This window comes from the organism of the source record quoted next, unplaced genomic scaffold (assembly GCF_019419815.1).
Source record: "Pyrus x bretschneideri cultivar Hongxiangsu unplaced genomic scaffold, Pyrus_bretschneideri_v1 Contig1, whole genome shotgun sequence".
In the NCBI taxonomy this organism is placed as follows: domain Eukaryota; kingdom Viridiplantae; phylum Streptophyta; class Magnoliopsida; order Rosales; family Rosaceae; genus Pyrus; species Pyrus x bretschneideri.
In genome coordinates, this window is record NW_025999390.1 from 3,793,651 (window position 1) to 3,820,031 (window position 26,381).

At 36.1% G+C, this 26,381-nt stretch overlaps 4 protein-coding genes and 1 non-coding gene across 6 annotated transcripts; 1 reads left to right on the forward strand and 4 right to left on the reverse strand.

Annotated features, from left to right (window-relative positions):
• Positions 1 to 3,433: 3,433 nt before the first annotated feature.
• On the reverse strand, positions 3,434 to 5,277 carry LOC103955255 (probable polygalacturonase At3g15720). The gene is made up of 2 exons (XM_009367136.2): positions 4,493 to 5,277; positions 3,434 to 4,385 (listed from the first exon to the last, which is right to left on the reverse strand). Exons 1-2 carry the CDS (start codon positions 5,275 to 5,277, stop codon positions 3,434 to 3,436), a joined length of 1,737 nt encoding a protein of 578 aa, XP_009365411.2.
• Positions 5,278 to 5,639: 362 nt separating this feature from the next.
• Positions 5,640 to 7,118, reverse strand: LOC125478906 (kinesin-like protein KIN-7N). Of its 2 annotated transcripts, XM_048587725.1 has the most exons (5): positions 6,859 to 7,118; positions 6,671 to 6,760; positions 6,469 to 6,588; positions 6,257 to 6,370; positions 5,640 to 6,179 (listed from the first exon to the last, which is right to left on the reverse strand). In XM_048587725.1, the coding sequence occupies exons 2-5, from the start codon at positions 6,755 to 6,757 to the stop codon at positions 6,072 to 6,074; spliced, it is 429 nt and encodes a 142-aa protein (XP_048443682.1). In that variant the 5' UTR covers positions 6,758 to 6,760; positions 6,859 to 7,118; the 3' UTR covers positions 5,640 to 6,071. The 2 variants fall into 2 exon arrangements, 1 of the variants encoding a protein (XP_048443682.1); XR_007259682.1 differs by lacking the exon at positions 6,257 to 6,370.
• A 5,221-nt stretch (positions 7,119 to 12,339) lies between these two features.
• Positions 12,340 to 13,677, reverse strand: LOC103951393 (basic leucine zipper 4-like). Its single transcript, XM_009362755.3, has one exon. It carries the CDS (start codon positions 13,325 to 13,327, stop codon positions 12,779 to 12,781), a length of 549 nt encoding a protein of 182 aa, XP_009361030.3. The 5' UTR covers positions 13,328 to 13,677; the 3' UTR covers positions 12,340 to 12,778.
• A 1,903-nt stretch (positions 13,678 to 15,580) lies between these two features.
• LOC103951405 (uncharacterized protein KIAA0930 homolog) lies at positions 15,581 to 19,909 on the reverse strand. Its single transcript, XM_048580066.1, has 12 exons — positions 19,717 to 19,909; positions 19,417 to 19,612; positions 19,249 to 19,323; positions 19,037 to 19,140; positions 18,597 to 18,660; positions 18,377 to 18,436; positions 18,211 to 18,285; positions 17,770 to 17,922; positions 17,583 to 17,637; positions 16,971 to 17,087; positions 16,036 to 16,265; positions 15,581 to 15,936 (listed from the first exon to the last, which is right to left on the reverse strand). The coding sequence occupies exons 1-12, from the start codon at positions 19,752 to 19,754 to the stop codon at positions 15,913 to 15,915; spliced, it is 1,191 nt and encodes a 396-aa protein (XP_048436023.1). The 5' UTR covers positions 19,755 to 19,909; the 3' UTR covers positions 15,581 to 15,912.
• A 90-nt stretch (positions 19,910 to 19,999) lies between these two features.
• TRNAD-GUC lies at positions 20,000 to 20,071 on the forward strand. The gene has a single exon. It is a non-coding gene; the product is annotated as a tRNA-Asp (tRNA).
• Positions 20,072 to 26,381: the final 6,310 nt, after the last annotated feature.

Below are 26,381 nucleotides of genomic sequence, written 5' to 3' on the forward strand. Positions count from 1 at the left end.
ATCTCAATTGTTGAACTGATCAAAATCAAATATAAACGGTATATTGAAAAATGAATTATTTCAACAGCTAGCCGAAATTTAGAAAACAATCATTTTGGCTAATTTCCCAACCAAAAAGTTGCGTATTAAAACTTACCTGTATTTTGGTAAATAATAAATTCCAATGTTGTGTTGTATTCAATATCTGTCTTATATGGATTTTTCCTGTATGAATGGTCCCATATTTTTGTTGTGATTTGTGGCCATAAAATGTTATGGTTGATGTCACAAGAGACAAATTGTGAGTGTAATTTGTTTCTGCATGGCATAAAAGTTATTGTACCAACTTTGTGGGTGGGTGGGAAATGGGAATGCTGGCCATGACCGTGGGTTTGGTTCACTTCGCGGAGGCGGTGGTGGTTGAGGAAGGTGGTCAGTTGCTAGGGTAAGTGGGAAATTTACCTTAGTTTTTGTTCTTCTAAAATGACTTTTTGCTTTTACACGAGCAATGGTGGGGGCAATCAAACTCGGGACTTCAACAAACAATTTGACCAAATGGATATATTTTAGTTTGTGTACGAGTTTGACAAACTATCTGAATCATATATTAAAGCAAAAAGTTATCTTTTCAATGGTTCAAACTAATGATTTTGAACATATCATGACGACATCATATTGTTATTTTGTTAATCCAAATTCAAATAATGATATGTTTAATTCAAATGAAAATTGACTTTTGTGATTTTTACTTTCACATCTTCGAATAAGTAAACATATTATAACTATATGTTCAATCAACGGCAAAGCCATTAACAAGGTTAAGGTGCGCTCTAGCATAGGGAGAATTTTACTTCTTTAAGCTTACAAATACTAGTTGTTTGGGCTATTTTTTTATTTTTAATTGTTATAACCCACCCAATAAGTACACGCACAATAGCCTCTGAAGTACGCGTGAAAGTTTACTGATTTTCTGGTCAATTGTGAAGGTTTTTACCATTTTATTCTTAATTCTTGATCTTGTTTATTTGTTTATTGTTTGAATTTTTAGAATTCGTACTCGAAATTTCACTTTTTAATTATAATATTATTTTCCTGATAGATTTGTTAGATATAATTTATCATATACAATTGTGTTATTGTTGTTCAATTTGTTAGGTCCAACCAATTGTCCAATGAAGAGGTTAAGACTTATTAAATTATTTTTTAGAAAAAGAGACAATGATGATAAATTAGGGAGTGATACATCTTCTGCATCTAATGAAGAGGTCCTAAAGGTATTATTGATTGATAGGTCAATTCGACTTGTATTGACTTTTCCCATTTCTATTACAAGTACCGAACGAGCTTTTTTAGCAATGAATCTTATTAAAACAAGACTTCGCAACAAGATAGAGAGTGAGTTTCTAGCATATTCAATGATTGTCTACATTAAAAAAAAATTGACAAAAATGTTGATTAAGATGAAATAACAAAGGATTTCAATTCTATTAAGGATCAAAGGGCACAACTTGAATAGGTACTTTTTCATCTTTTTATTTGTTAAGTTGAATAAGATTGATGATATATGTTTTCTTTTTATTGCAAATTGCAACTTTAAATGTTTTCTTTGTTAAATCTAGTTGAAACTTGAGTTATGCAGAGTCATAATTTCTTTACTTCAAAATATTACTTTTAGGTTTATTAGTATACAACTTTATGTAGGTAACAAAAATAAAATTTAAGCATTTAATTTCGTAGTAATAATTTTAGTTTAACTCACCCACCAAATAATTCCTGACTCTGCTATTGTGTCCAATCACGGTTAAGGATCGAAATTTTGGCAACATAAGATCAAGATGTCACGTAAGCAATAAGAGAATATTTTATAACATTGCTTTTGTTATGTATTGTAATTGCGTGCATCACAAGATATAGCATATTTGATATATTGTCTTGACATGCATATGTGTGAGCATAATTTAAGCACGCGTCATGTGAGTCTGTGACATCTTATAGTTTCTATCCTTGTCTTGTTTACGTGGCCAATTCCAACTTTCTTCGATTAGTTTATGTTCCATCAAGAAAAATGGAAAAACTGATTCCCTACAGATCACGCAAGTGTTTTACATCATCAACGTGGAAATTTGGGGATCGCGACGGAAAGTATCAACAATGACGATGAAGTTTGAGAAAAAAAAAAATGTATTACAAATGGTATCCTGAAAAAAATTGAGGTATCATCGACATAGAAATTTTGGAGATTAACAAAGAAAAGTAATATCTAGGAAAGAATAATGTTAGACAAGCCAACTTTTTAGATCACATTTGCAAATCATATGATATGTTATCAATAGAAAATAAAGACGTTAATCAATACTTAAGTAATAATTCAATCATTAACAACCATGTATGATTTACAAAATATAGTTTAAGTAGATAATCTCTCTGGTATTTTTCTGATTGTCGGCCAATATACCATCTCATTTAACCAAATGCGACGTTCTCCTAATCTTTCTACAATGGATTTTGCGAAATCCCTTGTATATACGAAACGAGTTGTTTGTTATAACACTGTTTTGATACTAGTGTGAGTTTAACAACTGTGAGAATCATATTATTATTAAACTTAACCATAAAACTCAAACTTTTCAACCTATTATAACAACCTAAGAGATATGTAGTTTACAATTACAAAGTTGCACTTAACAAAATCATTTGCTTGTCCCATCCTCTCTTTTGTTTTGCCTAGCTAGTCGCTAATTTTTTGTGTCAAAATTTTAGCTGCTTTTCGTGCTTTTGTGTGCATATTTTGTTGTGTGTATATTCTCATTTCAAAAGAAAGATGTATTTGCAAAGCACCTCTGGGTTTGGGATTCAAGTACTTGTGGTGATATGGCTTCTGATGTACTCTCTATCCTTCGATTCTCCGACATGTATTTGTACATTTATTCTGAGTTGGGCCTTCCATGTCACATTATTCATTCATCTAAGGCTACACAAGAGTCGCGCATTGCCGTAGCTCCACGAAAATGGACGTGTGTGAGACTTGAATGCATGAGGCTCTCTTGTTTGTGTTTTGGACAAATGAGTGACGTAGTATGAAAGCCCATACTCAAGAATATCTCCAGCAATTCGGCCTCATCTTTATACAACAAAGGAAAATATTAAGATCAATTGCTTAACATGTCGAGCTGATTCTAACAATTCTTACTTGCAGAACTTCCAAAGAATGAGCGTTCAGAATCAGTTTTGTTTTACAAGATTCATTTTTGTGATTAATAGTTTTATGTGGTTCGTCGTACTTAAGAACTGCAGTTATGTGGCAAGGAACTACGACCAAATATATATAGTATTAGTTCGTATTTAATACATTTACAAATAAAACTCAATACATATACAAAATTTATGATTCGTTCTACATTTACAAGTAAAACGTTTTTCGTGTTACTCGAGTTAAAAAATATTTGTTACGAAGTTAATTAAAAATTATAGTTGTTGCAGCAAGGACCACCATCAGTGGACAAAATAGGTGGTAGCTTATAGGTAGATTAGCACTGCCAGGAGCTCCACTTGGGAAGTACGAAGGATCTAACTCGCCAGCCTCCCCTGCCCCTCCTGTGATGTCTAGTCCCTGTGGCACAGGTGGTGCAGTTGACTGTGGTGGCGTGATTGGTTGCGGTGGTGGTGTGATTGGCACTGGCGGTGGCATGATATCTTCTGGTGGTGGGGTGATTGATGGCAGCGATGGCGGTGGTATGACTGATACCGTTGGTCGCGCTGGCGGAGGAATGATTGGTATTACCGGTACAGGTGACGGCGACGGCAGTGGCATTACCGGTACAGGTGACGGCGACGGCAGCGGCATTACCGGTATAGGTGGTGGCGATGGCAATGGTAGGATTTGTACCGGCGGAGCGGTAGTTTTTGGTGAAGATGGTGTTGTTGGGGTCGCAGGCTCCGTTGTTGAACTCTTTAGACAAGCCACGTCGGGCACCGTAGTGCCGACATAAGTTCCGTCGGCATTGTTACAAGACGAAAAAATCTTCATATCCCTGACCGCTGACACTATATTAATTCTATCCATCAAAATATTATGACAGCCACCCGAAACTTTGTCGCAGTTGAGTTTAATCGCCTCATCCGTCGCAGAAGTGCCTTCAAAATCGCTGTACGTCACATCCGCCACCACCACGGCCGACGACTGACTTTTGCAATTGTGTTCCCCATTGCAATAGTACTGGTCAATAATGATAGGGTATTTGGTTCTGTCAAGTTTGATCCTCTCAAACGTGATGTTCCTCGCATACCCGGAGCCGCCCTGCCACGTTTTTATTCTCGCTCCGTTTGTAGTTCCAGTAAAACTACAATCTTTCACGTATATGTTGTCCACTTTATTACTAGCTCCATCTTCTCCTAAGCTTCCAACGCTGTTTGCAAAAGAGAATTAATCTATGAGAATCTGAATACTAATGAAGATTAGCATTTGACGACATTTATTTAACAATTAATGGAAAAGAAGAGAATGGAGACATACCTAATTCCATGGCCTGGTCCGCACGCAATGTTGGTGATGTAGAGAAAGGAACACCCGTCGCCAATGGCGATACAATCATCCCCTGTTCCGATAAACGAGTTGCGAATGGTGACATGGGTTGACGAAGAGATGTCAATACCATCAGTGTTTGGACTGTCTTCCGGCGCATGTATGTTCAAATCTGAGACATCTGCATTGTCACAACTATTTATACCAATATGCGCTTGCGGGCTGTTCAGAAAAGTCAGTCCGCTGAGTTTAAGGTTTTGACAGTTGTGGAACTGCAATGCCTTATTTGGTTTGCAGTCGTTATTTGCCAAGAGTTTGCGTGATCTCGCATCATACTGGCTGGTCCTCCACCACGCAGCCCCTTGGCCGTCGATTTTTCCTGAGCCGTCGAGCATTAGATTTTCAATGTTTGAAAAACTTAGCCAATCCCCCGAATTGCATTCTTTCCATGCACCACGCATAGGAGCCAACAAATTCCCTAGAACCTGAACGTGAACGCTCTTCGAATTGCATGGACCTTCAAATTTTATACGTTGCAATAAGTACGTTTTCCCCTCCGGCACAATAAGTATCGGTATGTCATCCGTAGCGTCATTATTTCCTTGACATAAATCTTTCCACGCTTTAAAAAAAGCTTGGGAGTCATCTGCCCGTCCATCTCCCACAGCACCGTATTTGGTTACGTCTAATATTTTTTGGCCTTGTCCGATGCCAATAAACAATGACGAAGCGAGGAAGAAAACTAAAATGCGAACGAGTGTGTTGATGATCGACATTGTTTGCAAAACAAAGAAGAAATCCTAAAATTTTGAAACCATCGATCTCTCTAAGCTAAAAAAATATTGATAGTGGGAGTCAAGTGGTTCTACGATTGGGTATATGTACTATAGTAAATTTAGCCTTTTTGATGGAAGGAAACCGCTGCGACACCAGTTGAAAACAATTTAAATAATTATACAAACAAAATTCCAAAACTGTTGTAGGCTTATTTGATTGAACTAATATAGGGGATTAGAGAGAGGGAGGGCTGGGCGCAATTAGAGAGTAGAGAGAGTGATTTAATTGTGAGAAGTGTTGATTCACCAATTGTGCCTTTATTTATAGTAGTAGGATAGACAAAAAGATTTCCTTTTAGGATTATAATATTTAATAGGTAATCAACTCCTAATAGGAATATAAGATACATTCCTATATCTGCTTGGATTTACATAATCACATTCCTATTCTAAATATAAGTGCAACAAAACCAATTCTACCAAATTAAATTCCATTTATTTGAGCTGAGTTTCGGCTTTTGAAAGAAGAAAGAGATTCCTTGCACAAAAAGGTATCTGAATCATCTCAAAATTCGAGCCAGTGTAATTTTTTATAGGAGTGGCATGTAATTCGTTGTTTTCATTTATGAACTGATGTCTTGAATTGGTTCTGAATATTGTGTGAGATCTACTACTCCGAGAATTCATGTTCGTTTCTCCAAAGTGCCTATTAACTGTAGGAAACATTTTGCCAGAGACAGGTTAATGACAAACATTCAACTGAAGGAGCACACAAGAACAGAAAACCGTGTTCTTCAAGTTTTGGTTTCAAAGTGCAAATCTTCTCCAGATTCAATGAGCTTCAACACCTGTTCAGCATTACTGACAATTTCCTCCCTGAGGCCAGCAACAAATACGCCACGCTGAACACGAAAAAATCAGTTAATTCAGTTCTCCTAAAAGAAGCTAACTAAATTTGTCAAAATGGTCAGTAGCCAACCTCCAAACTCTCATGAATCTGGAATTTCTGATTCTCTACTGCAAAAAGGTCGTTAATTTCCTCATTGTACAATTCCATGTAGGATACTCGAATCAGAAACTCCCGGTGCGACATCTAGAAACATAAATAGCAACCAATTCAACACAGTAACCATCAAATTCAATACAGTGAGCAACAAATTTCAAATTAAGAAAGCACATATAGGTCATTACCATCTGTATTCTGTCAAAAAGATCTCTAACGGCTTGATGAATGATACCTGGATCTGTTTCGGAACCAAATATGGTGAAAGTCTTCCCACTGCTAGTCCGCCCATTAAGCAAACGTAGTTCCTACAAACGTCAATACAAACATCAAATTAAACGCAAAACACCATCGAAACGGAGCAAATAAAGATTCAATTTTTTCACATACCATTGAATCCTTCGACTGCGGCATGAATAATGTCCTTGGTGAGTAGCTCATAAACCCTAGAATTCGTACAACCTTCATCGAACACATGATCTGCAAACAATAAAAGTGCATTTCTCGCAATCAAATCTCACCGAAACCAAACCAAACGAAATCAGAATCAAAATGCTAAGTCTCATGTGCTTGCTTACCGAAAGCGTAAGAGATACCGGAGATCGGCTTGCCGTGGGGCTCGTGGAGCGAAATGCGGTTGTCGTCAACCTTCCAGAGAGTTCCGTTGGAGGAATTGTGAGGTACCGGAGGCCTCACTGGAACCGCTATGCAGATCTTCTCCATTGGTGCCGTCGATGTTGTTTCTCTCCGAGAGTTTGAGGGACTGATGGAGTTCAACTTCCGGAGGCGGCCAAATGCTTTTTGGAGGGGAGCAGGATTTGAATTTCGTTCAGTTTACGAAAATACCCTTTATTCATATTTTTTTTGTACAGATTTCAACGGTTGGAAAACGTCCCGAAATAATAATAATTGTTTTTCCAGCGAGATCCGAAGAGCCTATACCACTTTGCTCTCTCTAGTTTGAAGCCCTAGTCCATAAAAATAATTGAAGCCCAAAGGTTGGCCTTTTGTGGGTCTCCCTCTTTTTGTTAGTGGCTACTCCATTCTATACCCTAGTATTTAAATCAGCTCGAAATAACTCGAGCTTGCATTGGGTTTAGCGGAAAGAACTTAGCTGTTGAAGAATGTAGTAGCCGGTCCTGCTTACAATCAATTCAGGATGGACACGTGTCCAAATCAATTTTATGTTCAAATTTTAAAATAAGTCAATTTTATGTTCCGATTGATAAGAGCAAGCTTGAATATTGGTATATTCAACACAATTTTTTTTTTTATAGGACAACTAAAATTATATTATACTCATGGAAGGAAGATTGAAATGAAAGATTATATCTACTTTATCTTTTTATGACTGAAAGGAAAGATTTTATGACTGAAAGAAAAGATGGAAATGAAAGTTAAGATGGCTCAAATTAGTAGCTTTTTTTTCCTTACTTATCGTACAAGCGATATTAGGCGAAGAAGTACTAAACTCAAAATCTCAACTCCAAAAAGAAATATTATCAACCATTATTTGCATGATCATTTCACTCTTAATTAATCAAGTAATGTTGCGGAGACTAATTTTTTAAATCAAATTTTGTAAATCATATGTCGTAGTTGTTGATGATTAGATTGTTATTTAAGTATTGATTGACGTGCTTATTTTCTATTAGTGACGTATCATATGACTAGCAAATTTAATTTAAAAAGTTGATTTACTTAGCATTACTCTAATTAATCTATCTAAAGTGTGGTAACCTCGGATAAGTCTAAATAAATGTGTCCTTTTTTTGTGCCCACCGTCATAAACATTTCTTTGCCATAAGAAATTGTAAGACTGACTGCAAAAGAGAAGAAGGAAGAAAGAAGGAAGAAGGAAAAAGAGATTGAACGTATATGGGATATAATCGAGTTTCCTTTTTCAGGTGTGAGATTTACATGATTATCCAAACCATGACCTACAAATCTAAAAATATATGCATGCACGACGCGTACTTTGCATAACAAGTCAAAAAGAAATTTACTTTCACCAACTTTTCTCAGTACTTTTGTTTTAATTACTACCAGCCACTTATGCATGTGTTAATTAAGTTGTTAACAACTAAGAACAGTGTCAAGAAAAAGTATCCAGGAAGAGACACAACAGAGACAGTAGATACAGTGCTCTTCCACCATTTCCCAGAGTTTGAAGGATTCTACTGTGCTCTTCCACCATTTTCCGGAGTTTGAAGGACTAACGTATCCAAGTCGTGATTAATGGTCAACCAAACGTGCATTAGAGAGTGTTAATTACCTCCTTTGCTTTTCTGTAGTTGAATAATCAAATCGGTCGACCTAGCTAGGGCGTTTCTTTTTCCTTTTCTTTATTTTGCTTTTTTATCCCCGGAATGATACGTGCTTTGGTGATCAGATGGGGACTACAAATCCAAAATTTCAAAACCCACTGCCTGCATCTGGATTGAAAGAGCCCCATCCACTTGAAGATTAATTGCTTGCCTTATAAGGTAGACAAATATTTTGTCCATGCACCTTTTCTTTATCCATCAACCATAAATATATATATATATATGGCTATTTCCATGGTAGCTACGTAACTCTCTTGACTACATTTCCCATTTCGAATGGCTTCGGAATTCCATATTAGGTTAGAACTATTAATGTATTTTCTTTGTCTGAATGATATTTATGTTTTTTATGGAATATGTGAATTGCACATGATCGTGCTCATGCATGCGATAATAATCAGCTAATAACTCAATGCGGTGATTACCACTTGTACAGGTTCACTTCACAATATTTATCATAATTTGAACCAATTAACATTTGAAGACCAACAATGCAAAGTTCACTCAATTCAAAACCTGTGTTTAGTTATCTAACTCTAACTTGATAAATAGACAAACACAATATTGTTGATGAATAATGAAATGCTCACAATGATAATCAAAGGGCTAAATGATTCTATTTTCAATGAATTTTTGCATTTGTAATTTATGTATGAAATCTAAAAAATGAACAATTCAAATTATAAAATTTACTTTGGAACAAATCTAGACAACTAAATAACACTATCTTAAATTACTAACTAGGTAACGTTTAACGAATGTCGGCTAACGTTTAACGGATATCCACTGGCGGCCTAGAAAAGCCAGAGCCTCTTGTTTGCAAAACAAAAGTAACCACAGAAACATCAGCATGTCGATCGCATCAATTAGGCAGCTGAGGTACGTAGTTGCCGCTTTGCCAACAAGTAATGGGAAAAAGTTAAAGTAGTAAGTCATCATGCGCTAACTAAAGCAAAGCAAAATGTGAGATTTGAGAATCTTCCATACTATTCCTCCTCCGATTTTTCCAAATAACGTACAGCGTTGCACTGCTTTTCCTTCGAATGGACATCTCTCTAAAGTTGGCGAGCCTAAAATATGTAGCGCACATATATACATGATATATACCATACACAATATATATATACCAAGAGAATATCGTAATTATAATTAGATGCTGATATTCTCATCTATGTGTCTTATTTTTCCACCCATATCTTAATAAAAATTTATTTACAAGTTTATCTCTTAACAAAATGACGAATAAGGCCAAGAAGTTGTTCAAAGTGCAATCCTTGATTTTTACTGTTCTTACTTCGCTCTCTCAGCTCCTTTTCATTCCCTTCCCTCACAATATTATCCTCCTTTTTTCATTTTTCCCCATCTGTTTTTTTTTTCTTTCTAAATGTTTTCCCCATCTGGGTTGTTTTGTGAAAGCCCAATGAAGCTTCTTATGTTAGTGTGCTTTCTTCTTGTGCTAATTTGGATGGGTTGGGATCTATTTATTGGAGAAAGCAAAACCATAGGCATGTTATTTGGAATGAGATTGAATTGAATGCGTTTTTGGGGACTGCACTGGTGGATCTTTACAGGAAGACTGGTTGTTTGGATAGCGCTGGATATGTGTTCCAGCAAATGGTAGTTAAAAAAATGTGTACTTGGAATGCGATAATTTCCGCACTTTCTTTGAGAATGAGGCTTTGGACTTGTTTGAAAAAATGAAGATCGAGAGGTTGCCATCGAGTTGCGTTGTGTTGTAAGTGGTTGGTTGGTAGTTGGGTTGAGTGCTTTTTTTAGTTTATTTCTTTCAATTTTTTCAAAATAGTAGAATATGTAAAGGACATTTTAGGAATATAGGTGGGTGGAGAAAGAGTGTTTTAATTTTTTTTTAACTTTTTCGAGGGGTGGTAATATAAGGTAGGGTGGGGAAATAGGATTATGGGGTAGGTCTAGTAACTCTCTTATAATTATTTGGAGAAGTCTGGATCCTAATTAGATTAGATGTGGTGATTGGTTCTAGTCCAAACCTACGATTACATCTAAAAGGCTCGACCTAGCTTAGCTGTAAAGAATAAGATCAGAATTTAATTATTCATTCTTAATCACCCTAAAAGAAAAATATTGAACCCAAACATAGTACTAATAACATAATTTAATGTATTAGGGTTTGGACCTTACATATGTGTGCATGATAGTTGGTTATGATGGGTCGGAATTATAAAGTATATTCTAGTATAATACAATGTATAATTATATATATATATATATATATTACGGAATTCAAGATACATACCACATCGAATCCAAGTTCTTTTTTCCAAACTTTTAAAATTTGATTTTGATGTATCAAAGTTACAAATATTTGGCTCGAAATCGGTATTTTCTATCTAACTTTGCACTCCTAAGTATAACAGTTGATAAGGAACCAAATAGTCTCTTAATTACAAGTGTATCCCTCATATGTTAGGGTTATTTTGCGGTATACGTACCTGTGAGATTGATGGATTAGAATTATAATATTCTTCCCTATTCTAATGGCAGAAGAGACCCATATATTGTTGAACGTAGCTTGATAATGAACATACAAATGTTATTCATGAGTTAGTGCTTCGCTTCTTCTTTTTTCCTCTTTATTTGTGGCATTCCATTTGGTAAGTCCATGTGTCCTATGTTGCATAATCTAGATACCAATTTTTTCTTTAATTTTTCTCGTACAGTTTTTAGTTAAAAGACGTAGATGGGTACGTATATTAATAACACCACTTGGAGCAGTAACAATTTAATCCATAGACAAATTGCTCATTAGATTGGAAGACAGCTACAGTACGTAGTTAATCATCATTGTTATGGGTCCAATTCTCTTTAGGTGGTGGTTTTTTTAGGGTTGTTCACGAATCACGACAAGATGTACCAAGAATAATTGTTAATCGCATTTCCAGCAGATTTGTGAAAAAAAGTTGGCGTTTCAAACAGGTGGACAACAAGAATTTAGTAACATGAAGCACGTATGATCATTGGGCTTCATGCGTGAACCAACATGTTATGATACATAATAAAAAGTTGAGAGTACATTGTAGTAATGGTCCCTCAACTAAAAATTCATTACCATTGGTCCCTCAACTTATCAAAATGTGTAGTTATACTCCTTTTCGTCAACTTCGCTAGAATTTTGTCAAAATAAGTTATGTTGGAAGAACCATTGCTACAATTGGGTCCCTCAACTCATCAAAACGTGTAGCTATGGTCTTTTTCGTCAACTTCGTCAGAATTTTGTCAAAATGAGTTATGTTGGAAGGACCATTGCTACAAGTGGGTTAAAGTTAAGGGGCCATTGATTCATTTGGGTTAAAGTTGAGAGATCATTTCTCCAGTTGGATTAAAGTTAAGGGACCAATGGTAATGGATTTTTAGTTGAGGGAACATAGCTGCACATTTTGATGAATTGAGGGATCAATGGTAATGAATTTTTAGTTGAGGGATCATTACTCCAATTGAGTTAAAGTTAAGGGATCATTGCTAAAATTTACTCAAAAGTTGAAGTTCCTTATTGCTTTGATATGAAATTTATACTCTCAGCATGCCTTCTCGTATGACATGGAGATGAATAACCAAACTATATCTTAGCTAGCTTGCTAGCATCAAATTTAAAGTAACAGAGAACATTAGATGAATTAAATTACGAAAATAAAGAAAGAAAAAAAGAGGTCTTCAACATGCAAGTCCAAAAAGCGAATCTTTACTTAGACCAACAACTTGAAACAAACATGCAGAGCTACCTGCTACCAATCCTTAAAAAAATAAAAAAAATAAAAAAGGCGAAAACAAGAGCCTCAAGTTCACGAAGCGACAAGCGTGATCGAGCATGCATGGTGATGAAGCTAAAATGGCTATAAATATTGACAGAAAAAAACTTACATGCACTCATTTCATGCATCTCTTTCACATGTAGACATGCATGGTTACGTGCTAGTCCTCAATACGTACAAAGCTACTGAAGGGAAAGTTTTCCCCGATCGACAACGGGAACCCAAAAGTAAAAGCAAAACCTAAACGATTATTTAACTATCATTTTCAGTGACACGCTGATCCATGCATGCAGCCTAATGTACCCCACAAAACCATACCACTCTTTAACCTTGCTCTAATTAATCTTCATTAGAGCTTATTGATCATCATTTTGTTACTTTAATAATTATTGTGAGTACTGCATCTCCATGGCAATCAAAATCCGGTATAAATCCGAAAGTCTCGCACATAGAGCTAAGGACTCGGATGTCAAGCGGTCATTTTCTCTCCATGTTACGTGACACTTTTGAGCAACCACCCCCAACCGGTTCTTCATCTCCAGGTTCTCTATTTTCAACCGTTCCACCTCGTTCGTCATGTCCTCTAAATGCTTCTTCTTTCTCCACCTGGACCGCCGGGCTGACTCGCGATTTGACATGGTCCGCCTACGCTTTCTCTCGTCAACTGTATAGACCTCCCGGTTCGACCCCTCTGAGCTTGGGGAGGCCGAGTTCCCTGCTTGAAGCAAAGACAGTAGCTCTTGAATCTCGGCTGTTGTGAGCTCGGTTTCTTGAACCGGGCACTCAAAGTGGCCCATGTGGGCCGGTTCATGGTTGAAGAACATGGCTGAAGAACTCATCATCATTTGAGTGAAGGGGAGGGAGGGAAGGAAGAGAAAAGGGAAGGAACGAAGAGGAGGGGCTGAGTTTTTATGGTCGAAGGAAAAGTGACACATGGGGTCCACCCTATGCAAAAGTTTGGGAGGAGTGAGAGTAATTTGTCCAAGAAAAGTTTGTGTTGAACAAAGAACTAGGGTTTCTTTTTATTTTTGGTTTATAAAATATTTTAAATGTATTTTTGGGTTGGTGTAGTGCCATTACGTGCACAACTTTTGTGTAAAGGGGGAATGGAAATGGGGATGTGTGGTAGTAGGGTTTCTGCTTTGTTAAGAAGAGGGAGATGGTGGGCTCCAACAGAAGATTAGCTTTAGCTTAATCACGAAGAATCAAACAAAAATGTATAAACAAACAACAGATTATCTGAAAGTTTAGCCGACAAATTACGCACAAGACGTATGGAATACGCAGTTGAGAAGGTGATGATCTGATTCTCTCAATAATCAATATACATACCTGTGTTTGGAAAATTTCTCAAAAATATACGATCGAATTATTCAAATTGATATTATATTGTAAAAATCAAGATCTTCGGTCGAACTCATAATAAATGTATATTTAAACAAGGTCTTATATGTTTAAAAGGATGAACATTCATACTTACGGTATATATATATATTTTTTAATTTAATTTGATTTCATTTTTAGAAAGTCACAAAATCGACTATCTAGGGTGTATAAGCTGCTTTTGTGAGCTTCGCTTTTAGTTTGTAAGTGTCAGATTTTGCTCCCGAAGTGATTAATCAACCTAAGACTAGAATCCTAATGTTTATTCTTCAAATGACAATTCTCACCTAAAATCAATCAATTGTGTCAATAAATGTGATCAAATAAAGAAAACTAAATTAAGTATAGAGATAGGTTTTCTCAACATGATCGTTCTTTAACGTCATATCCAAATAATAACCAGTGCATATATATATAATCCTCAGCTCACCATATATAATGCCCATGTGAGATGCATTAGTAAGCCTTTTGAGAATATTTCGTTTGAAAAGAGTTGAGCTCCAGTAGTTAATAGCAAGTTCTGTGTTCAAATTCCTCATTTTCCATTAATATTACCCCCTGTACCAGAAAAAGCATACCTCGTTTGTCATATTATTCTTTTGTTCCTAGAACATGGCGTTTCGAATAAAATACTCGCATACAAATTAAGATTTCGTGCAAAGGAATCAAGGCAGTTTTCTTAGTTAGCATTCCTGGACGTTTTCTCAGTTGGACGTTTTGTAAAAGGGTTTGGCTCTCATTAGTAAATCCAGACCAAAATATAAGTGGATGCTAACATGCACACGTTCTCTTCTGCGTTTGAAGCATTAATTAACCTGTAAAAATACAATCTAATGAAATATTAATTCTTAACGCTTAATTACTGATCAGGTTTTTGTCTCCCTTTTAGTGTGCCGCATCAAATTTGGTAAATCCAAAGTAGGGTTCATGTGCTGTGCTGCTGCACAGTTTTGAAACCTAATCGATTCCCTCCATTTTTTTATAACAGTGTTTAATATAAAATTCTGGTCTGGTTTGTCTTTCGTTTTATTGTAATATATTTCGTACATAATATGGTCTAAAGTTAACCAGATTGATGAGAAAGCTAAAGAGATGAAACCGCTCTATTTAATATATTCCTTTTTCGGTTACATTGGAAGGAATCGAACCTGACCTAGTTAGGCTAGCTAATTTCATTTCTCTATCCACTCACCATTTTGGCTAGCTTCAAAGGCTTATCTTACAAGTCTCTTTGGATAACATTTTTATAGGACCAGTGTATATATTGCCCGATGAAAACAATACATTATAAATCCCCATTTTGGCTATCCTAATACGTTTTGATATGATACGCAAGAACACTAACGGATCGACAATAGGGCCAGTGCATAAACTGTCGAATGTTCTTTTGACGCTGGTTGCGAGTATATTGTCATGAGAGCAAAATGTTTAACAAAATGTCTCAAGAGGCTACGGAAGTGCCTTGATTAGACAAAGTGGCATGTGAGCTTCATTTTGCCTTGGAAGATAAATGTATGTATCCGCCATTGTCGAAAAGTGTCGGGAGCTAAGGGCAACTGGACAAAGTGGCGCATGAGTTTGATCTCACCAGGAAGATAGATTTATGGATCCGCCATTGTTCAAAACGAGTATGTTATTGCCGAAGAATATTGCAGTATTTAGAACCGGCTGGCGGCTACGTTAAAATCCCCCATCTAAACCGGCCTAAAAGAATAGAACCTTAAAAGCTACAAAGTCGAAATCCCCTATGGTGCTAGGACCATACTAGCTCATGATCACAAATCAAACTCTAGCCATTAACGAAATTGTGTATAAAAAGTGCTTCCACTCTCCAATAAATATTATATAGCTAGAGCTTATTGTTCACTGAACCTGGAAAAGTACATTGATAGTGAAGATGCTGCTTTTGTTTTGTAAAGAAGAAAAGAAATGTTTTACAATACAATTTACAAACGGCCCTTAGCCAGCACCACCAGATGTGTACACGAACAGCAAGATGAGACTCCACGTACAATTGATTTACCATTTTTACGTTTATAGCAGTCGATGGAACATCTCTGCTTGTCTCATGTTTTCCTGTTGCCAGTGTATAGACTCGTCTATGATATTCGTTGCCAGTGAGAAGTATAAATGATGCTTACAATGTCACTGGAGGAGTACCCTGCGTTTCACAAACGAGAGAACTAAATTTTAGTACACTTCAAAGTGTGGAAGGAGTGATCAAATACTTATTTCCACAGGTTACAATTAACCAACTCACCTTAAAGAGAAGATCATATGCAATCTGTTCCCAGGGTAATGAAATGGACATCAAGCAACATTTGAGAGGTACCATCTCATCATCAAAACTATGGGTAGAAGAAGCAGCTGCATAGGCATTCTTCGCAGCCACAGATGCAACAGAAGCTGCTTTGCGAACAATGGAGCCAATCCCAAATCCTGTCTTGGATATAACAGGTGAAAAAGGACCCAGATCTTGTTGGCTTTGATCTGATAACATAACATCTACTTTCAGTATTTGACACAAACCTTTACATCATAGGATCAATTATTTGATAATAGCACCTTCATCACAAAAGCACGCAGGAGCAACAACCTCACATGAAGCTAGATGATCTTTGAAAGAAAGATAATGGTAAATCATATTCATATGAATTTCCTACTAGCATAGAGAAGAAAATTAGCTCAGCAACTCATCCTATTTTGTAAGGAATAATTTTCTTTACAACAACAACAAAGCCTTTTCCCACTAAGTGGGGTCGGCTATATGAATGCTAGAACGCCATTGTGCTCGGTTATGTGTCATGTCCTCCGTTAGATCCAAGTACTCTAAGTCTTATCTTAGAGTCTCTTCCAAAGTTTTCCTAGGTCTTCCTCTACCCCTTCGGCTCTGGACCTCTGTCCCATAGTCACATCTTCTAACCTCTGTCCCAATAATTTTCTTTAGACCCTTCAAATTTGTAATTAAGTGCGGGCCACATGATAATCAATCTCCATCTAAACTATTGTGAATGGACAAAATTTAGAGAAAAAGTACACATCCACCCAATCGTGCCAATTAAGTTTAATTTCTTTTATCCCATAAAGGTCATAATAGTTTTACGCTTCAGAGCAACATTTCCTCTAGAACATCAAACAAAAAATTAAGTGGAAAACTTTATACCGTCACTAAATTATAGAGTAAAAACTCCTTACCTGCAACACCGGAAACAGCTATTTCAACTTCCCCACGTCCTCCGGGACCTTTCATGTATAGTTTGTCTGTTTTGCCAGGGGAATGACCAAGCAGATTCCCAAATCGTGACTTGCCGGCTGTGAGAGAGAGACAGAGATGAGTGACTAACCCGATATGATGCAATCAAATCCCCTTGTAGGCTGCTGAGAGACAAATAAATGGTGTTGCCAGAAATATTAAATGCATTTTTCAAACTATATAGTGGTTGTTTGGGTAGAACACGGTCCGAATGGACTAATTTTGAATCAAACGGATTTACAAATGAAAGTCGATAAAAAATTAGGTCTAAATGAAAGAGCGTGAATTTAGCAAGTTTATCCAAATGAGCAATACTTTTGCACATCACATCTAAAGTCAACACATTTCAAAAACTCTGAGTGTATAACCGGTCAAAGAAACTTTATACTTCTTCCAACTTAAACCAGAAAACATACAAAGCCATAAATCCGTTGAAGGGAAAATGGAAACCGTATCTAATGGTACAATGAACAAATATAAATCCATTTCAAGGGATTTTCACTGAAAACCAAAAGCAAACAGCAACATAAGTTATTATCTTTAGGAAATCTTACCATCATATGCATCTCGGACCATTTGATAGCTGACGAATCCTGAAAAAAGAGTCAGCTGCAATCACAACACCAGAAAATCAGAGTGTTTACAGAGTATTCCTTGAAGTAACAACATGCGTGAGACATTCACTTATACCTCATCTCTAATAGTAGTTCTGGCATGTGAAACAGAGATTTAGAAAGAAACCTTAGTATTTTTCGTCTTTGCAGAATTTGTCTCAATCCTCAAAGAGGAACTATCACCAGAACTGCATTCATCAGACTCCTTTACCCTAGGAAATGCTGCCCCATCGTGTGCATTGAGAATTACGCAGTAGCAATTGTCTGTTTCAGTCAAGACCTGGAACAACATAAAATCATTTCTTACAGCATTGTAAATTGTAGATATGCCAGGAAGCAAACTGAAAGACTAGCCCAAAAAGTTGGTTAAGTCCAAAAGATGTGAATTGAAAAAAAAAAAGAGCGAAAATCATGTCTCACAAAGCGAGCAGGTTCTTCAAACTGACTAATAACAGAAAAGTGACGATAAAAAGCATGATTACACATTTAACTGTTGTGGCAAGAACATTATGAAAATAACAATGGAAGGTCGTTTGTAAATGATCTCATCACACAATAGGTCTTTTACCACGGCATCAAAAGTGGAGTCAAAGTCATCGATTGCAAAACAAATATCCGGATAAGCAGGTGTTGTCTCCACTTCCTAGATAAATGTCATTGATAGTGTTAGAATTCAGTGAAAGCAACGACATGGTCCAGTGATATCACGTTTATCAGAAAGTACCCAAACTTGCCTTTTCCGAGTCCAACTGAAAATTGACACGGCTCGGAGATGCATACACAGTTTTTACAACCTGCAGAGGTGCCACAAGTCGTATGGAAAACATAGACTTCAACCAGAGATATGCACAGTAGGCGTGTATTGCAATTTTTCCAGTAATAAAATACAGAAAGAAAAAAAAAAGAAAAGATTGTAAGACATGCGTCAACACAAAAATTTTAGGTTGTGTGTACCTTGTATATTGGAGACAATGGTATACCTTGGTCAGCTTGATGATTCCGAAGGTCCTGATGACTGAAAACCAACACGTAATTAAACTTCTATCATTGCAAAGCTCCGGTAAAAAATTAAAAGCATTTAAGAATATTCAACTAGAAATCTACAGAACATAAGTAAAATCATTGGTCCATTTTTTCTAAGACTTTGGGATAACTGAACCAGGGTAATGAAAAGTTGACCCAGAGAAACTCCAATCACATAAAACATAACAAGACAGTGCTGCGACAAATGAACAATCCTGATCACTAGATTCAAACACATCTGAACTGAATCAACTCTATCTCCAATACTTAACTAACAACACGGAAACACGCTTGATAAAAAGAAAAACCGATGTGTGAAGCTTAAAGAACCGAAACATTATGCACACGGAAGACGAGCGCAAGTTACCATGCAAATAGCCACTGTTACAGTAAATGAAGTGTGAGCAATCAAGTTCAAGTAAAACGAACGCCTCCAATCCACATCCACATTACTTTCCCCAATCAAGTCATCCAACTGTTTGACAAAAGTAAACACACTTATGAGCTACATTACATCAAGAATCTCTTAAAACTTCGACAAAACAAAAACCCGAAAAGGCGATTTCGAAACCCATTTCTATACCTTATGTGCCCACCTGCGTACAAAGTACGGAGAAACACCTTCCTTGCCGTCATTAAATCCATACCCATAAGAGCTCTGCCCCCAAAAAAATGCATTGATTCAACAAATGAAGCTATTAACTTTTTTTATAATTTAAGCAAAAATAGAAACGTATAAATAAAAAGGTACCAATTTTCTGACGAAGAAGACGAGATCATCGTCCTGACGTCCTCTGGAATCTTTACCGCGTACGAAGTACAAATCCAACATATCGTGCCAGAATCTGTGGTCCAATTCGACATCGGAAGTGTCGTCCTCGTCCGCGACTATCACTGTTTTCCCCAACAAGCTCGAGTGCTTCTTCACCATACTCAGCAATTCAAATCTACCCAGAAGAACAAGAACAAAAATTTAGCTCAGGGAAATTTAACTCAACCAATTTTCCCGAGAAACAAACAGAAAATAGCAAAATTGAAGACGTGGGTTTACCTGGAGGGGGTTTCTTCTCCATGACCGAGCATTTCCATTGGTAGTATTGTTTTGGTTTTCTGAGGGATAATTGAAGAAATTGGTAGAAGGAAGGTAAGAGGTAGTGGTTATGAAGGTCACGAGTTATGGCAAGTTCACTCGGTGACCTGCTGCCGCTCTCTGTAATTTTTCCACCAGACAGTCTGACAGGGACGACTCGCGTCACTTAGGATTTTGGAGTAATTTCAAGTTTCCCGTAGTTTAAACTTGTTTTATATAATTTGACGTGGCGTACTATCAACAAGTCGTTGTAGTATAGTGGTAAGTATTCCCGCCTGTCACGCGGGTGACCCGGGTTCGATCCCCGGCAACGGCGTTTAGTTTTTATTTTACAATTTTTCCCTACATTTATTTTGGACCTGATTAACTTTGGGCCAGAAAGTTCCTATCCAGTAAGACTTTTTTATAAGGGTTTAGTGACCCAACACCGATAATATTCTTGCCATTAGGATGGGTTCGGTTTCAATCGATTCGGTTTTTTGTCAAAATCGAAATCAAATCGAATATTCTGTTTGGTTAGGTTCAGTTCAATTTTTTTTTTTTTTTTTTTTTTGGTTTGATTTTTTCCAGTTCGATTTCAATTCAGTTTCAATTTTTTTTTTTAAACAATACAGTCACCGGACACACCGATCCTTTAAATCTTATGTCCATAGATTCATGTAGAAAACATGCAAGTTTCATATAGAAAACCACAATTAAGCACTACTACCCAACACCTGCAAGACTGCAATAGTAGATAGAAATAGAATACTCTGATTACAACAAATCTCTCTGTTCATGGACGATTTACGTCACTCGGTTCCAGGGGAATTCTTTCAATATTTATGACATAAAATAAACTGTCTTGTTGCTTACCTGATAACTTTCTATACAGACCTTATCATGAGAGACTTGTAAAAGGCTCCATGCATTAGTCAGTGACCACTGACATGATGATTATTGTGGACCACTGGCATGATGATTATTGTGGACCTTGACTATTTGTATATGATTTTTATAATAGAAAGTATTAGTAGCATTTCAAAAATTTTATTTTACACTCCTCACAAATGTATTTTTTCATAATATAGAAAGTTTAGAGTGTAAAATGAGATTTTTGAAGTACTAATAACAATTCCCTTTATAATTAATATATATTCGGTTTGGTTTGGTTCGGTTTCCAGACCACCAAAATCAAAACCCAACAACCAATTTCAGTTCGGTTTGATTTGATTTTATTAGTTTGGTTCAATTTTTTTCAATTTCGGTTTGATTTTTTTCAGTTTTTGATTTTTTGAACCTAGCCCTACTTGCCATGGTTTTCTTGTTACTAGCTTTCCGTCACTCGTCTAACAATTAGCCTTTTAAAAAAAAATTATTTATGTTTAGTTCTAATTTCATGTTTTTTATTTAAAATAAACTAAAAAACAAAGGAAGAATAATAAACCACCCACGACGTGGGTTTGAATTCATTTAAAACATGTAAAATGTCATTTTGTCCATATTTTGTTTGGGTAAATTGTTCATTGTTCTTACCTATTAAAGTGAGAGTTTTCTTGTTATTATAACCATATTGTATTCCTCATACTTAAATTCATAATTTTATCCCTTAAAAGATAAAAATATCATAATTCTATCGCTTAAACCTTTTACGAGTCCTCTCAATTTACATGCAAGTTCTTAGGTCAGTTACATACGATCTTCTCTCAGACATTTAAAATCTCATATAAGATCCGTTACTAATTCCGTTACATGGGCTCAGCTTTTGTGTTGCCGCACAACCACCTATTCAGCTCATCAATCAAACCTTAGAATTAAATGCTTCTGTTTTTTGACCGGAGGGAGCCGCTGTTTGACAGACTTTCCATGGGAAAAAGTCGAAAGCAAACAACTCATGCGCAGCCGAAACCATTTTGGTTGTATTGTCTAGTTGCAAATTAGGGCGGAAATATACAGTGTTTGAATAGAAAATATTTTGTTTGAGTGTATTTTATGTAATTTAGTGGCCTGATCTTTGTTTGGGTATGAATATATCTGATTTAAGTAAAAAGATTTGATAGTAATACAAAAAAATTAAAATTCGTGGCACTCAAAAATTTATATGTAAGCGAATAGATTTGATAGTTATACAAAAAATTTGCAAGCCGTAACATCTGAGAATCTATACAGTTAAAGCAACCTAAACATAAAAAATCTCTTTTTAGCTATAGTGCTTTAGATGGTGCCACCAAAAAAGAAGAGTAAAATGGATTGGAGATTATCAACTTGGCACTTAAAAAACCAATAAGCGACACTAATGATGTTGTTAGACATGACCCTTCACCGTAAGAAAGAAATTGGGTCATTGTCTTTGTTTTTTTCGACATAAACATCATTGATAGAAGAAAATGTTACGTAGAGAGAAACCTAAGAGCTTAAAAATTTGGATTGGTAATAATTTGGTATGTAAGTTTCCAATTAAAAGAGGCCAGAGCAGACAACGACAACCAACATTACATAGCAACACCACTGTGGCCAAACTGAAACCAACAACCATGTAAACAGTACAACAGAAGGAGGCGGTACGAAGACCCAAACCGAAATCAAGGAAAACGACTTTGCACACTTTCCACTTAATAAGCGATAAATCGCTCTCACAATAGGTGGTTAATATAAGTTTCAGATTATACTTGTCAATCGAAAGCAGAAGCATAGGTGGCAGCCTGGTGTTTTGACAGAGAAGGGACGATAGGAGAGGAAGGATAACATGTCGGTTACTAGAAGAGGGGGAAAGAAACTGAAGCAAAGGCTATGGATTTGAGAGTCATTTGGGAAGATAAAAAAATGTGGCTTAAGAGAGCAAGCGTAAGATAGCTATAGAGAAATAGGTCTTTTAAGGAAAAGGTATGGTATACCTTACATTAGATTAGATCTTAGTTTATTAAATCTTTGACTAAAATTTTAACGATTAAAATTTTGATGTGTAAGATATTCGAAGCAGAGTAACAAATTTCAAAGATGGTTATAAATCTTCCATGCTTTGGATTCCCTGGTCTTGATTGTACATTGTTGAGGGGAAAAGAGAGCAAAAAAGGTAAACTAAACTTTGGGCAATGAAACGTGATGATGATTATATGAAATGACAGCATATTGCAAAATCATGGAGAAAAAGAGCTAAATCTTTGAATATATGGTTAAAGTGGCTTTTGCTGCTTTGCTTTTCTTCTACATTTCATTCTGGCATGAATTTTAAATCATAATTAGGAAATCCTTAAAATCATTTAAAATAAACGATAATTTCAAGGTTCCTGCAGGCTTGAATCTTGGCAGCTGCAGGCTATGTGAACAAAAATCAGCATATTCCATGACTAAGTAAAAGATAACAATCCAAAATTTGATCACATATATGCAGATATTTATTCAAAACCAGTAATTAATTAACATATGATTATCATCATTAATTTCCAGTCCTTAATCCAAAACCATAACCAGCAAACTTTCCCAACTGCAAATTAAAGAAACCACAAAAACTGATTTCACTTATCAAAAGGGAAGAGATAGAGAGCATTTCATTTGCTTGTTACATATATAAATTAACATACAACTTAGTTCTCAATCGGTCGACGTGGTGCTAGTCCAGTACTACTAGTACGTACCCTTCTTTCCTTTGCCTGTTCTTCTCCGGCTGGTGGTGGAGTGATCAACAACCTCATGCCGGAAATTCCCATCGTTCAAAATCAACGGCAGGTCGTTACAATCATCGCCGTCTTCTTGAGTGGTGATACGGATGCAAGAGCACCTTTCTAAAGATGCAAAGAAAGCATAACTGACACTGTGCATTAGCCACATAGCCACCCCATCAACCTTGCTACAGCCGTGTGATGAGCCGCTCGACGAGGACCGGAGTTTGGGCTCGACGGATGAACTACTTGACCGGAAACTGAAGAAGCTCGAGCATGTGGTGGCCATGGAGTTGGAAATGGAATTAAGTTTTGGTAGCCAGCCACAATGTGAGGGATGTTGAGAAGGCTATAGGCTTTAAGCATTTTCTCGAGGGACCTTCTTTAGGCTTGTGAATGATTACAAGTTGAAATTCCAATATATGCCCTCCAAGAATTATAGAATTACGAATGTGATATTGCAATTTGGTTCGCATTACTGTCCCTTCTGCCCTGTTGGGCCGTCTACAACTAGTGCAAAAATACAAAAATTAATAAGACTTAAACATCAATTATGATTTATGATTAATCTATGAATGCATCATACCAAGCGTATATATGATGTGATCTTCCTTCATTAATAAGTTAAACACCAAAAGTGTTAGTTAGTTACAAGCTAAATGGCTACTAGTACTAATTAAGGAAAAAAATAAGGTGAGTATATTGTCTAATACCTTTTTCTTGGATCATCAATAGAGGGGACGGTGAATTTGAATTTATGACATTTTAAAGAATTGAAATTCGAGTATTGTAGACCAAGAAGGCAAAAACTGGTTGACATATAGAACGTTAATTAGTACTTGAGTTCATAAAGGGAATTGTTATTAGTACTTCAAAAATCTCATTCTACACTTTTCACGAGTGTATTTTTCTTTCTAATTATAGAAAGTTTAGAGTGCAAAATAAAATTTTTGGAATGTCAATAACAATTCTTTTCACAAAAAGAGACTTCATCCCAGTGAGAGATCCAAGAAGACAAAGCCGAAGAAGATGTCCTCGCAACCTACCATGCCCAATGCCTAAAACCCAATTCTCTTTTAGGCATAGTAGCTATGCTCGAAGAGAATATCAAAGACGCATTGAATAATTTGATGTGTGGCGACTGGGATGAGATGTTGGTTCATATGTGTGCAACACTTATTCAGTATGTGTGTGTATGTGTGAAGGGTAGTTTTGTAAATTGCAATTGTAACCAAAAAATGTTTTTAGAGACTTTATTCGTTCAACGAAAATTTGTTACATGGTTGATAGGTGCTTGCAGCATGATATTTGATTGACAAAATAATTTATAACTAGGGGCATTCCCATTCTCCACTATGCTTGAAAATGTTAAAAAAAACAAATTAAGCATATTTTAGTGTAAATTAGTAATGAAAATCTCGATATATATAATAGATAGGAATATAAGGAGGAGGCTGCGAATATGTTAAAGAAAGGAGGAAGATAATGATGAGCGTCGAGTGCGTTTCATCATTTTCATTACTAGCTAGCTAGCTACCTAAAGCTAATTATTTGATAGAAAGAGATCGATCAAAGTCTCAAAAACATTTTTTTAAAGGAAATACTAGTGAGATTAAATTTTTTAAATTAAATTTGTAAACTAAATGATATGTTTATTGATGATTGTATTATTATTTAAATATTGATTAACGTGTTTATTTTTTTATTATTGACGCATCATTTGATTTACAAATTTGAATTAAAATTTTGATTTCTCTATCATGGGAAGATATGTTTTGTTATAAACCAAACCCTAAAAAAGTTAACTTTCGTGGTGTGTGTTGGGTACGTATGTGCATGCGCGCGCATGCTAGACAGAGAATCTTTCCTTGATATCCAAACAAATGCATGGCAGAATTGCTTTGCGATACAGTTGCTGCAGCAATTAGAAGATTTCTTACTTGCTGACTGGAACAAATAATAATTAGGTTAGCTAGGTTACTGAAGTGTCTTGGAGGTACTTCAATATTACCAGGAAAACAAGCCCCGGTGCAGCAGTACTCCAAAATCAATGTTTTCACTTTCTAGGCTAGAAATTGATGTATGTGTGCGTGAATAATAGGTGTCACTAGACAGTCTTGCATAGTCTAAAGAGAGATTTTTTATGTCATCGGTTATACACAATCATGTTTATATTTCTTAATACAATTATGTGCATGTCTCTTTCATCACGTCATTATTAAATAGTTTAGTCGACTTCAATGAAATATTTTTGAATGTCACCGATTGTTTATAATTATGTGACGATCTCTCTCAATACCTGATCACTAATTTAATAAACAAGAGAAACATGTGTAATTGTACATTTAAACAAGTAATTAAATACATCTGTTCTCATCATGACAATTCACTTCTCTTCGTCCATGAAGGCTCAATTTTGAATACTCCTGGGCTAGCTAGCCTGAAAGTTTCATTTCATACAGTTTTTAGAATTTAAGTCCATTCTTTACAGATTTGGATCCTCTCCTGAGTCAATGGAGATGATCCTTCTGACCAAGCATTGTGGGCCGTTGGATTTTCATCCAACGGTTATAATTATTATAATTTTAAAGAGATCATCTATTTGTAGTCGTTGGATAAAAATCCAACGGCCCACAATGCTTGATCAGAAGAATCCTCTCCATTGACTTAGGAAAGGATCCAAATCCATTTTTTACACCGCAATGTGCCAATGTTGTTCGTTAAGCGATGTGACCAATACTTTCCTAACCAATCATTCCCAAAGTACATAAAAATCTTGGTTATATGGTCTCAACCCAAGCACTGTGGTTTGAAGAAGATGTGATGCTGAAATATCCCCACTCTTTTGATTGATCAGACATCAGAACGGCAAATCTGTCACGAACACTTTGGTGACAATTTCAACACATATAATGCCTCTTTTTGGAAGATTCTTGTTTGTAATTTCAGAATTTTGACATATTTTCTGCGATCTGCATATCCAAATTT

What these genes read in the sequence shown, in the direction of transcription:
- LOC103955255 (XM_009367136.2), bottom strand. Translation starts at nt 5,277, where the DNA reads ATGTCGATCATCAACACACTCGTTCGCATTTTAGTTTTCTTCCTCGCT. An exon ending in GGACCAGGCCATGGAATTAG is followed by an intron (nt 4,386 to 4,492) that starts GTATGTCTCCAT and finishes TTTTGCAAACAG; the next exon opens with CGTTGGAAGCTTAGGAGAAG.
- LOC125478906 (XM_048587725.1), bottom strand. Translation starts at nt 6,757, where the DNA reads ATGTGTTCGATGAAGGTTGTACGAATTCTAGGGTTTATGAGCTACTCA. An exon ending in CGCAGTCGAAGGATTCAATG is followed by an intron (nt 6,589 to 6,670) that starts GTATGTGAAAAA and finishes TGACGTTTGTAG; the next exon opens with GAACTACGTTTGCTTAATGG. An exon ending in AGATTCATGAGAGTTTGGAG is followed by an intron (nt 6,180 to 6,256) that starts GTTGGCTACTGA and finishes TTTCGTGTTCAG; the next exon opens with CGTGGCGTATTTGTTGCTGG.
- LOC103951393 (XM_009362755.3), bottom strand. Translation starts at nt 13,327, where the DNA reads ATGTGTCACTTTTCCTTCGACCATAAAAACTCAGCCCCTCCTCTTCGT.
- LOC103951405 (XM_048580066.1), bottom strand. Translation starts at nt 19,754, where the DNA reads ATGGAAATGCTCGGTCATGGAGAAGAAACCCCCTCCAG. An exon ending in GGTCCGAGATGCATATGATG is followed by an intron (nt 17,088 to 17,582) that starts GTAAGATTTCCT and finishes TCTCTCTCACAG; the next exon opens with CCGGCAAGTCACGATTTGGG. An exon ending in AGCTGTTTCCGGTGTTGCAG is followed by an intron (nt 16,266 to 16,970) that starts GTAAGGAGTTTT and finishes TTATGTTATCAG; the next exon opens with ATCAAAGCCAACAAGATCTG.